The 13,066-nt window shown below is 40.6% G+C and overlaps 1 protein-coding gene across 4 annotated transcripts in view; it reads left to right on the top strand.

The window, feature by feature from the left end:
* Nnt (nicotinamide nucleotide transhydrogenase) overlaps window positions 1–6,020 on the top strand; it is a 92,703-nt gene extending 86,683 nt beyond the window's left edge. For all 4 annotated transcript variants that reach the window (XM_029543907.1, XM_029543908.1, XM_021208826.2 and 1 more), the window contains exons 20-22: window positions 1,538–1,656; window positions 2,927–3,042; window positions 5,144–6,020. In XM_029543907.1, coding sequence (XP_029399767.1) covers window positions 1,538–1,656; window positions 2,927–3,042; window positions 5,144–5,293 — 385 coding nt within the window. In that variant the 3' untranslated portion in view covers window positions 5,294–6,020. The remainder of the gene's footprint in view (window positions 1–1,537; window positions 1,657–2,926; window positions 3,043–5,143) is intronic.
* The last annotated feature ends 7,046 nt before the right edge of the window (window positions 6,021–13,066 follow it).

Here is a 13,066-nt window from a genome sequence, read left to right as displayed (position 1 = left end):
TGATGCCTGCCCAGGAGGGTGGTTGATGGACATGATGATGCCATTTCTTTAAGGGAAACCGACTCTCTCCCAAGAGCTACCAGTTGCATATAGCTTCTCGGCTCAGGTTGGGATTCTGTGCCTACTTTCCCTCCTCTGTGCTGAGATTTTGCTTTCTGGCGTGAACATATACAGTTCTCTCATGCGCTATCATAGTCCCTGAGTTTGCGTGTGCCCCTGTTGTGCACAACCTGTCTTGTTGTGTCTAGAAAATGCTGTTTCCATGAAGTCATCACCTCTGGCTCTTACAATCTTTCCTCCCCCTCTTTACATAACTCTCTGATCCTTGAGGGGAGAGTTGTGGTAAGACATCCCATGTAGGCCTGAATGCTCCAAAGTCTCCCCTCCTCTGTGTGTTGTTCAGCCAAGGATCTCTGCAGTCATTTCTACCGCAAGAAGAAGCGTCTCTGATGGGGGGGGGGTGATATACATGCTTAGGTCTTAAGCATAATTCATTGCCATCTTAACATTATGATGAGAACTATCTGTGTGTAAGAGGAATATTGTTTCTACGCAGGAAACCTTTACAGCAAATGTTAGTTGTGCTGGAATTCCCGACCCCGAGCTGGTGAGAGGCTCTAGCCAGACTTTGACATGGAGGAATGCTTTCCCTTCTCATAACCTCTTGCCTGCCTTTCCATCCTCCCTCCCTCCCTCCTGAGGGAAGAGGCTGAGGTTGGATGGATACCCACCAAGAGATTCTGTAAATGACATTTCTTCTCTAAATTCATTCATTCATTCACTTTCTCTGAACCCTTCTTATGTGGCAGACATGGTGCTTGGTATTGAAAGATAAATATGGTGGCCAAGAAATAGGATTAATAGACAAAGGACAGTGTGTCTGACTGGAAGAAACCAATCAATGCTTCAGTCTTCTCGATTTAACTGTAGAACTCAGGGTGCTGTGTCCTCTGTCTTTTAAACACTCCAGTGTGTTACTGTCACTTTTATTTTGTGATGTTTTGTATCAATGTCTGAAAAATTGTGGATCTTCAACACCAGGTGTATAGTATTTTTTTTTTCTCCACCTTTATTACAAGGGCTGCAATGGAACATTAAGGCAATGTTTGTTGGTATGATGTTAACTTTTAAGTTGGAAACAATTCTAGCCTGACTGTTTTAAGAGATTAGAACTTATCAGAAACTATCATGAGAAAATATAACACCTTTAAATTCGAGGGAATACTATTTAATTAATACCATCGAAAGTTCATGGCACCTAAGACATATATGGAAGAGTCAATTCCCAAAGTTACAGTGTTGCTTTTATGAAGGAAGTTATAGTTTATAAGTCCCAAGGCATTGGATTTTCCAACTTCAGCGTTGGTAGAATGGCCGTATATCTCGCCGAATTCCCCTTCTGCTTGCAGAGATCAGATAGAGCTAGGAGAAAGCAGAGGTGCCAAGAACAAGGAGTGCAGATTTGGAGGGGACACTGGGCCCTCTGTACACTTGGCCCTATCAAGTAAAGCCAGCTGCTTGCTTGTCTCCTGTCCAGGTTTGGAATCCACCCAGTTGCGGGCCGAATGCCTGGTCAGCTTAATGTGCTCCTGGCCGAGGCGGGAGTGCCCTATGATATTGTGTTAGAAATGGATGAGATCAACAGTGATTTCCCAGGTAAGCGGTGGGGGTGATGACAGACTTCAACTACCCTTTAAACATTATGCACAAAGTGGTACTGTACTTAGAGTATGATGGTGGGGGTCAGCGAAAACTTCCAAGGTTGATAAAGAGTGATGTGAAGACGATAAATGTGCGCCCCCAGTGAATATAAGTGGACGATATCATTCAGCGAGCCACAGCAGCCTTGGTGGAAGCACAGTGAAATTTTATTCTTCTGGGAGAGCTGAAGGGTGCTGAGAGCCCCGGGACACAGTGCATAGGTGAATCTGAAACCTGAGCAGGTCTGGCTTTTGAGTCCAGATCTCCACTCTCAGTAGCTTGTAGTCCTGAACTCCGCGCTCGCCACAGTGTCCTCATTTCTAGAACTGCTTCTGTGGATGAGTTCTTGGTGTCTGAAGTTTTACTGTTTTTCCGTTGTACCGAGTTATGACCAGTGAAGCAGCTCGTGTGCACCTCCTCTCTGCTTCTCACCCTCCCTCCTTCCTTCTCTTCCTCCCTGCCTCCCTTTCACCCTCCCCCTTCATTTATACGTACTAGGACTTCATGAGATAAGGCGCTGTACTTTATAGCTGTCATTGTGTAGATGTGGAATGGTAATGATGTTTGGCCCGAGATCATGTTTGTTAAAATTAGACCCGTTCCCTCTGGCAAGTGTCCACTGTAAACTTAAAAAGAAAACACTGTTTATTAGGAGAAAAAAATAGCAACAACGAAATTGTGTGTATGTCTAGATGCACATGGCATTTTTGGCAACATCCTTAGATAATTTAAATTACAGTCCTTAAAGAGGGAATTTAGGCCCTTTTAATTTTACGCTCCTTTTTAAATTTAACTGTTGTTAAATTATGTGTAAAACTAGCCAGTTCCAGGAATTATGGACACAGCTTTAATACAGTACAGACTTTTAGACATTGTTTTTTTTGACATTAGATTGCATCTTAATGGGTCATTTTGAGAGTTGAAAATGGATTCAGATCTTATAAAATCATGTGAATGGCAAGATAATTCCGGGGACAATAAAAGCATTATAAAGTCAGATGAGGTAGATCCACTGGGAAGATAAGCGCCATAAAGCAGGCTTCAGTCAGGACGGCAAAGCCCCGTCCGTGCAGGGCCCACTATGTAGTACCTGGCACAGGTTAGCCTCTTATAAGAATTTCATTTTATTATTGTTAAAAATATTCCTATAGTTTGCCTAAAAAGAAGTGCGAGTGATCTGTTGTGTTCTATATTTTCTGTCCCTCCCTTCTGTTTCCAAACATAGATACCGACTTGGTTCTTGTCATTGGAGCGAATGACACTGTGAATTCAGCGGCTCAAGAAGATCCCAATTCTATAATTGCAGGCATGCCAGTTCTTGAGGTCTGGAAGTCCAAACAGGTACACGTTTAGACTTACCGTTCATTCTCATAGTCACTTGAAATGTGTGCGCACACAGAACTTTCTTTGGTCACTTAATGAGAACTGGTGATGGCTTTTAGGAGGCTCAGGAATACAAACATAGCCTAGGGACCCATCCCTGTGTTGGGCTTCCTTCTGCTCCCTGGATACCACAGTACCTGAGTGACCGTGTGAGCAGAACCAGATGAGATTATGTGGCTGGATTAACAGAATCTGTAACCATAGCTGGATAAAGGGGCTGTAAGCAACTGGCCAAGTTCCAGGTTGAGTTCAGTGAAGCAGATGGCTTCCCTCTGGGACAGTGAGCCACTATCATCGCCTCCATATACCAAGATGAGCACATTTTTTTCCCCAATTTATTTATTTTTTTATGGGGTATTTGTATGTCGTTTCGGACTGTCTAATGGAGAGGCGATTTCAAAATCCAAACAATAATGTGGCACAAGAAAGGAAGCTTCGGTCATGCATATGGCTCCTGCGGTAAAGCTAGCTGCTAGATTCTGGAGAATTCAAAGGCTTCTAAATAATCCTCTGATCCAGATATTTATTGCACACACTGTGAGAATTGTGGCAATGTCGGAGCTGGACGGATGCTTTGTGGTTAAGAGTGCATACTGATCTTGTGCAGGACCAGAGTTCAGTTCCCAGCACCGACAGCAGGAGGATCACCACCACCTGTTAACTTCAGCACCATCTGCATGTACATACACCACCCTGTACATACAATTAAAATAAAATAGCACCGTCTGCATGTACACATGCCGCCCTGTACATACAATTAAAATAAAACAGCACCGTCTGCATGTACACACGCCACCCCATACACACAATTAAAATAAAATAGCACCATCTGCATGTACACACGTTGCCCTGTACACACAAATAAAATAAAATAAAATAAATAAAATATAACTTAAAAAGGATTCTAGTAACATAATGAACATTTCCCATTAGTTTTGTTTCTTTTATTGTAAATGCACTAGTTTGAGATGAGCAAAGTGTCCTTGCGCATGTATATAAGGCTGTTATTGTACTAGTAGTCAATAATTGAAAGTCTTAAGACTTGCATTATTGTACTAATGTCATATAAGGCACAAACATACTTCCAATGCTTTCATTTTTGAATAGGTCATATATTCTAGAAGATCATACAGAGGCTTTCAATTTCTTAAGAACCAACCTGACATTTGCAGGATAACAAAATAGTAATAAACGTCAGTGTGGTATTTGTGCTACTATGGTGTTTCTATGGCAACTAACCCCATCATTGTCCTTGGTCCATACAACTTGTTACTTTTTTAGTTGTCTTCTTGAAGGAAGCTATTTTGTTTTTGACACGCCTTTGTCCTAGAACTTTCTGGTTTAGTTTACTCTGAAGCGATTGACAAGAATCATACCATTTCCCCCACTCAGTTGTGATTTCCAAGTGGAAGCTCATGCAGGGGATTTGTTTCCTTTAGCTTATTCACAGAAAAGCGGATGAGCTCACAGTGTTATCTTTCCAATGAGAAGATGTTATTCACAGACTTGGTAGAAAAAAAGCACAAGGATGAAAATCCACTGCCGCCTTACCGCTTAAAGATGAATTTTTAACACAAACATCCCTCTAACGAGCATAAGAGTATGATGAAAGATGACCATTAATGCAATGTAAACGTATATTTAAAAATACTCCGTGTGTATTTTAAAAATCTCTGTATTGAATAACTAGTAGTGGGATGGGCCTTGCTCACACTTGAGGAGGAAGTCCCGTGCGCTCTTGCACACCTGGGCTCTATGGGCAAAGTTCTGTGTATTTCACAAAGCTGGAATGAAGTAGTTTGACTTTCACTACCACAAATCCATGATGGATGTGAGGAGGGACGCATGTTTTACCTGATCTAAGTATTGACTAATACCCACATGTATGGAGATGCCACCTGTGCCTTGTATCTGTGCATTTATAATTTCATATATTAGATAAATAAATAAAAGTAAAAAAGTAATGTACAAATTAAAACAACAACAAAACCAGGAAAAGGCAGTGCTTTGAGCCTAACCGGTCCTGTTGAATATAATTTCTTCAATCTTCGGTTCTTAGGTCATTGTCATGAAGAGGTCCCTCGGCGTTGGCTATGCTGCCGTGGACAATCCGATCTTCTACAAACCTAACACGGCCATGCTTCTGGGGGACGCCAAGAAGACATGTGACGCTCTGCAGGCCAAAGTTCGGGAATCCTATCAGAAGTGAAGATTGAAGATTTAGCCGATGCCTTCGGTTGCAGGAACAGAGAAAGGAGGCGTTCATAGATGAGCAAAGCCCTCAAGGCCCCACAGAAGCCTCACAAAACAGTGGAGATTTTCAAGATCAGCACCCCATGCTTCTCAAAAAGCGTCAGGAATTCTCATTGCCTACCTATGTATCGTCGCCATTGCCCAAAAAGCAGGAGTATTTTGTCAGCAGTGAAAGAGCAGCCTCACTTTAGATGCAACCCCACTGGATTTTTAAAATTCTCTTTCAGTAGCCAAAAATCAGTTCAGAAGTTGAATGTTTGAGATTTCAGGATATGGGTTGGTCTGAAAAATATTACACAGTATGATCATTGTAGGCACCTGCATTTAGTGTATTTTTTTTTTTTTCACCAAATGTGACTAATTTGAAACCTCTATCAGCTCCTGACCCGTTCTCTTGCGTCTTAGCCATACTCTGGATTGATCATGCCAAATCTGTGTGAGGTTATCAGCCTTCTGTAGACTGTGGATTCCAAAGATCTATTTTCTCACTTCTATTTTAATATGTAAAAGGTCTAGATAGTTTAAGTAATAACTTAAACGCAATACGTTGTATTTTTGAAAGTTCCATTGCCAATTAGTCTCTTTAATTGCAATCAATTAAGTGCTCTTGAATGGACTGTATTAAGTGTTCTTGAATGGAATGCAACCATTTGAGTAATAAATGAGTTCATCATGTTCTGAAAGTGATGTAGACTTGTCTCTGATGACAAAGAACTAACATTAAATGGTTCCACTCATTAACACTGGAGGAAGACCTACTACTTTGTAATAGGTAGAGCTAATCTCCCTTCATTGTTTAGAAGATGGAATTGTTTTTCAAAACCACTGTAATTTGTGAGGTCATATATAATTTGATGACACTTAAACATAATAACAGTACTTTTAGCCATATCTTCAGTGAACCGTGAAAAAAGGAACATCTTTCATAGAAGTTTTAGATTTTCTCTGTGACTTTACCTTTTACATCAAAAGCTCTTAAATAGAGATGAATGTGGCACATTATTAGGATTCTGTCTCTCTGTGCACTCGATTTGGTACCAAGTCTCCCATAGCAGTTATTAACCCATTCAAGGCTTGGGGCTAGGACTTAATTGGTCAAGTGCTTGCCCTGTGTGAGGTCCTGAGTTCAATCCCCACTACTGAAAAGGAAAGCAAGCAGCAAAGCTGTTGTCACACACAGAGCTGTCTCTAAGTCTGAAGACTATCAGTGAAAGACTTGTTCATCTCTACCAAGTTTCTAATGCACAATATCTGTTAGGTTTATGAGCAAGTTCTGTTTCGCTGTGTCTGAGATAAAGGACGGGGGAGGGAGGGAGGGGAAGGAGTGACAGGGAAGAGAGAGGAGAGGAAGGAGAAGCAAGGGGGAGATGTTAGAGCAGCAAAGGTTTCTTTTCAATGTCTAAGAAATAAATGGAATTTACTAATAGATCTGAGGTCACTAGTAACTTCAAGTTTATCAAAAAAGTTCTAGTAGACAAAATTAAATAATACTTTTATTCATATCCCTTTCCTTCTTTTAAAGCCACTGTAGGTGTTTCTAGAAAGTAGCAAATTAAATTTTGAAAGTAGTTCCAAAATTCAATTTAAATCTTAATAATTGAAGGGGATTTTACTTCTTTCCCCAGATGCCTTTTGGTGGTACCTGGAGACACTTTTGGTTTTCAGAACTGGCAGATCCTACTTAGCATCCAATGGATAAAAGCCAGGGGATGCTACTAAATGATCATTCTAAGTGCACAGGACCAGTCCCCCACACCATGTAGTACAGGATATGAGTGTATGATCTACTACCCAAGTATCAATCTGACGTCTTTCTTGGTGGCTTAAATACCAATTACAATATCTAAAGCATGGAAATTTCAGCGTATGGAACTATTTATATGAAAAAAAAAGGCATTTGTCAAAATGAAAGCTGAGGCTTTTGTTTTTCTGAAGCTGGGGGAAATGAGGAACTGTAATTCATCTATGATCGGTCGGTATTCACCAATCAACAATGGTTAGTGCACCTGCTTCTCTCACAGGGCTATTAGAGGTAGAAGAAAGGGCTTTGCTACTGTGCATAACTCAAGACTCCTTCAGAGTTCACGGGAACCAGGCAAGTGCAACTGACTCATGGCACACACACCTGGAGCTGCCTCTGTTATCACTCACTGGCTGTTGGTTTCCAGAAAGGAGGGGCGAATCTCTGGGGCGAAGAAGATACTAGGCCTGGTTTCCTTTGGGCAAAGCCCCTTTAATTGTAGAAAGGGAAAAGGGGAGCATAGTTATGGGAGTCAATCCTGACAGCAGTGTCTGACATTCATCCGAAAGACAAGCCCTAGGCCTTAAGACTGGGCTCTTTTGTTGGCTGGCTTTCTGGAACCTTCCCATGGAAAAAACGAGTGCCAGCAAAACAGGGTCAGGCTATACACACTCACGCCTGTAGTAGCAGCAATTAGGAGATTTCGTAGTAGGGTCACAAGTTCTAGGCCATTCTGGGAGATATAGAAACTAGTCTCAGAAAGAGAACAAATAAACTATCACACTCAGATTATTTACTTCTGGTATTTACAGTAAATCTATCATATATATATATATATATATATATATATATATATATATATGCCAATCCTTAGCCATCCAGTTAATGATCTAATTGGTTTTACTTAACTTTATTGCACAAGATACTTAAAAGATTTATTCTGAAGATTTTCAAGTATATAATTAAGTTATTCCTCCAAAAGAAGTAGTGGCTCATGCCTGCAATTTTAGCACTGGGGAGGTAGAGGCCCCCGCCATATAGCAAGTTTGAAATGAGCCCAGACTACGTAAGATTCTATTTCAAAACCCAAACCAAAGCATCTCCCCAATAAGAACAAAAGTACTTCGAAATGTTGGATGATCTTGGATGATTATTTGAGGCAAAATCTAAAAACCACAAAAATGGGTTTTTATATATTGAAAAAAAACCAACCCAAGACATATATAAAAATCTTGTTTAATTTCTCTCTTCCTGATAAGTCATACAACTGACAGATATGACTCATTCCGTATTTTCTTTTATGTGTTTTTATATTTAACTCCCTTAGATCTTGTGAACTTTAAATCCTTAGGGATGAATACTTTTACAAAAACAAACAAACAAACAAAACAAACAAATAACAAAAAACCAAAGTTACTTGGCTTAATACTGCTGGCCAGAAAGTTGGAACAATTTGCCCTAGCATCTATTAGCATAGAAGCACAATGACTGGCCCGAGGCAGACAGAGCCCGAATGGGAGGTAGGAAGCTAGGAAAAGAGGAGAAGTCAGGTTGATACATATATAAAATCAGTTCTTAAGTAAATGAATCTAAGCTTAGGAGACTTGATGCACTTCCTAGGACAGCAGCAATCCATCCCTTAGAGTGGACTTAATCACCTTCACTAGGTATCTGTCCTGAAGGGGTTCAGTGGACCATGAGATGGAACCTTTCAAGATAAATCACATCCAAGCCACAGTGACACACACACACACGTACATATAATATATTTATTGGCCATTGTGTCTTAAAATCTGTTTGCTCTCCAAATAACTGAAATGCTACCATTGATCTGTTTGTCTTATTGGCCATCTTTAATTTTCTCTCATCTGTTTTCATTTGGGAGTTCATTTTTTAAATTACTCATCTAAGTAAAGATTGCGTAAGCCTTTACACACACACATTTATGTGTGCATATCTAGGCAGCTCCTACATGTAGATATTCCTTATCACTCTGTAGACTTTTTTTCTTCTAGGGACTGAAGTAGGACAGGTAGCTCTTATTCCTTCATGCAGCAAGTGTCAGAGCTTCACCAAGCCAGGCACAATATCAGTCAGTATTTGATAGTGTCTAGAAAATGAGTCTTAACTTTTCTTATTCCACCCAAGTCATGACCCTACATTTTATATTCCAGTGTATTCTGTCATTCAGCACAAATGTGGAATATATTATGTATCAGTTAGCTTTAGGGTTTTGTTCAGTTTCTCTGACCCCAGGGCTTTATTCTGTAATTAATAACTCATAACTCATAAGCTCATCTAACTTAGAGGCAAATTTTGTAGTCCCCCAAGGCATAAACTGTATGAACTGAAGCACTTTAAAAGTTGGAAAGCTGGATCGCTCTTTAGTATAGCTAAGAAGGGTAGTTCAAATACCTAGTTTATAGCTCTTGTGAGCTTTGTGCGCTTTGCCAGGAAATATTGGGTCAGAATATAAGACATGGTCAGAAACACATGTACCCCCTCCACACACAAGAATCGCAAACCAAAGTCCTCCATTCCAGTAGTAGCAGCTTGCACAATCTAGATGATCATTATATTCTCAAAAGAAGAGTCAGCTAATTGACAAAGAGAAAACAGAACTTTCCCAAGCAAAGCTTTTAAAAGTATTGGATCAACAAAGCAGCAAAAATGGTCTCAAGTGAATGTCAAAGCACTCAAAATTCTTGTTCTTAAACTTTATCTTTTAGAAATCCCATCTTGAGCCAAAGATCCATTTTTTTTCCTTCACTATTTAAACCAGTTTAGATATTTATACTGGCAACATAGCAGTGCATGAGACAGAAATTGAAATAGCTAATATTTGAAGCTTTTAAATATAATGTGGTTTTGGTGGTTTGAATATGCTTGGCCCATGGGAAGTGGTGCTATTAGGAGGCGTGGCCTTGTTGGAGGAAGTGCGTCACTGTGTAGTTGCACTTCGAGGTCTTATGCTTGAGCTCCTCCCAGGGTGGAAGAGATTCAGGGTAGAAGACAGAGTCCTCTCCAGGCTGCCTTTGGATCAAGGTGTAGAATTCTCAGCTCCTCCAGCACCATGTCTACCTGCACACTGCCATACTTCCTGCCATGATGATAATGGACTGAACCTCTGGAACCGTAAGCTAGTCCCAATTAAATGCTTGCCTTTGTAAGAGTTGCCTTGGTCATGGTATCTCTTCAAAGCAATGAAAACCCAACTAAGAGAGTGGTTGATGAAAATAAATAGGAGAGGTCTTGAATGAGATGGTTATGACAGAGGTAGAAAATAAGCACGGTGTAATGGTCAGAGCCATTTAGAAGAACAGACCTGGGAGAATGAATGTATATTTGAAATGGGTCTTAGGTCTCTCAGGCTGTGGAATGCAAAATGGCTGTCTGCATGTCAGAGAGGCTGAAACGCTGCTTGGTCCATGAATCTGGGTGACTCAGGGCTTCCAACCTGGTGCTGAAAGCCGAGGTGGATTTCCTGGGAGGCCACAGGTCCTCAGAGCAAATGCAAGGCTGGAGAAGCTGGCTTCTGAGGCAGAGGGTGGCAGTGGCACACTTGCATGCTTCCTACATAATGAATCACTTCTGGCCACGTTTTCACATCTGGATTGTTACCTCTCGATAAAGTAAGTGTGAGAGTATTTATGTCAAAGTTTATACAAATATAAGTGTGTGTATCTAACGTCATGCAAGGAAGAAGACGGGTTGTCTTTGTTAGCTTTAATTGTAGCTTGACACAGTGTTAAGTCATCTGAGAGGAAAACTTGAGGAACTGTCTAGATCAGACTGGCCTGTGAGTATGGTTGTGGGAGGTTTGTCTTGGTTATTCATTGATGATGGAGGCACGGCCCACTCCAGGAGGTGGCATCCACAGGCAGGTGGTCCTGGGTTGTAGAAGAATACTAGCTAAGCATGAGCCTGTGAGCCAGCCAGCCAGCCAGCCAGCTCCTTCATGGCTGCTGCCTCCGGGTTCCTATCTTAAGTGTTTGCCCCACATTCTCTCGATGGCTGATACCTAGAGGTATCAGTTAAATAAACCTTTCCTCCTCTGAGCTTCTTTTGGTCAGAGTGTTGTATCTCAGCTCCAGAAAGGAAACCAAAACAGAAGGAGAGTTACATTTACTTCTGTCTCACATTCATTTCTGTTCAGGACCCATTTTCTGACGGTTTGTCTCATTTTTTTTTTTTTTTTTGATTCTGGATAGAAAGACTCCACTTGTCCTCTCCTCAAGTAGATAACAGTAAGAATAGCTGCTGGTTAATGACTACTTTGTCATCTTTTCCACCTTTTGGGCTTAAGTGCATCCTATCACGAAAATTGGCCACAGGACTTCAATTCGGATCAGGTTGATACCATTTACACGTGACTTCTGAAAACAAACAAACAAACAACAAACTCTAATAAAATATAGAAACACTTTTCTTATTGTTTTGAACATTTTGTGTGTGTATGTGTGTGTGTACATGTGTGTGGAGGTTATGACAACTTACAGGAGGTGCTTCTCTTCGCAGGATCAGATTCAAGAAGCCAGCCTTGGCAGCATGTACCTTCGTTCACTGACCTATCGAACCTCCCCCAGCTGCTACCATTTTGCCTCATACACAAAAAACCTGAACCCCAGGAACACTTCATCTTTAAGAGCAGACCATCCACCACTCTGGGTTTCATACTGTGCGATCCTCCCTCTGACACCTAGTGGCTTGGCTTGACCTGTAGAGTTTCCTGGGTCAGCTATTCCAATCTAGCTTTTTTGCTGAAGATTTTTAACTCCCTCATAGTTCACAAAGTCAGAGGAGGCAGGATATGGCTTTATTCTCATACAACTGAACTTACTTCCTCTTCGGAGTCATGAATTTCCCTTAAAGACAGAAACTTGATTTTACATTAAGGTCTTTCCTTGTCCATGTCTTTCTTCTGGGGACACACAGAAAGCAAGTGACTGTCAGGGTAGAATGAGTCCAGGTTGAGTTGTGTGTTTCCCCCTTTGCATTCTCTGACTTCTTCCCTCTGTTCTTTGGTTTAAATAAAGGAGTTTTATCATGGTGAAATCAGTTTGGATTAGGGTGGTGAAACTACGCAAAGTCGAGGGCACGATACACTCAAAATATTCTGAAAAAAAAATTCCTGTTACTTCCATTTATATTTAGGGTGAAAAATTTAATGACCTTCATGTAAGACCATTACTAGTGCTATTCACACAAGGTAAATACTAGATGCCCTGTTCATATAATTTGGCCTGAGGTTCACCCAAATGTTTTAAGCAAAGACATTTTAAGGCAGACCTATTTATCTGGTGAGAGGAACAGAATTACATCAGAAATTTGTATTTTAGGAAATTTAGTGAGATGTTGAACTGGTTTGGGAAGGGTTTTTTCCCTTTGTCCTATGAGGATTAAAAAGTGCTTTATCATCTAATTTCAAGTCATTTATCAGCAACACTTTGGTATTACATCTACAGCCAAATTTTGGGAAGAATCATTAATTTGTAGTTGGAGCGCACACGAAACAAAGACAGAAAGGTCAAAATGCCACTCTACTGATAATTCTTCTTGTTTTAAGAACACAAGTTAGCATTTCTAGGCCGTCCAACTTTTCTGCACTGATGCATTGCTCATGAAATGGTTTTTAAAAAGCAATTCCTCTGTATGTTACTAACTTCAGTTTCCACTGGAGAAGCTTGAGCGAAGTATACCACAAACTTCTTATAATTACTCTGTGGCAGATAGAAAGTCAAATCAAATCACATTTCCCTTAAATTATCAGTGCTTGGTAATTTCTATAAATGCCATGGCTCCAATGTTTGGCATGTGCCTTTTGCTCCTCTGCAATAATATCCCTCCTGCTCCAGAAATGAAGTAAGATGAGACAAAAGTAAACACGTTTAAAGCTGTCATAACTCAATCTTTCCATACCATACTGCTCAATGGCATTAGAACAGACTGCAAGGAGAATACAGGGTCACAGCATGGCAGGCAGTCTGC

Source organism: Mus pahari, chromosome 11, assembly GCF_900095145.1.
Source record: "Mus pahari chromosome 11, PAHARI_EIJ_v1.1, whole genome shotgun sequence".
NCBI lineage: Eukaryota > Metazoa > Chordata > Mammalia > Rodentia > Muridae > Mus > Mus pahari.
The sequence above is the reverse complement of the archived record's forward strand: the minus strand, read 5'-3'. Positions and strand labels throughout refer to the sequence as shown.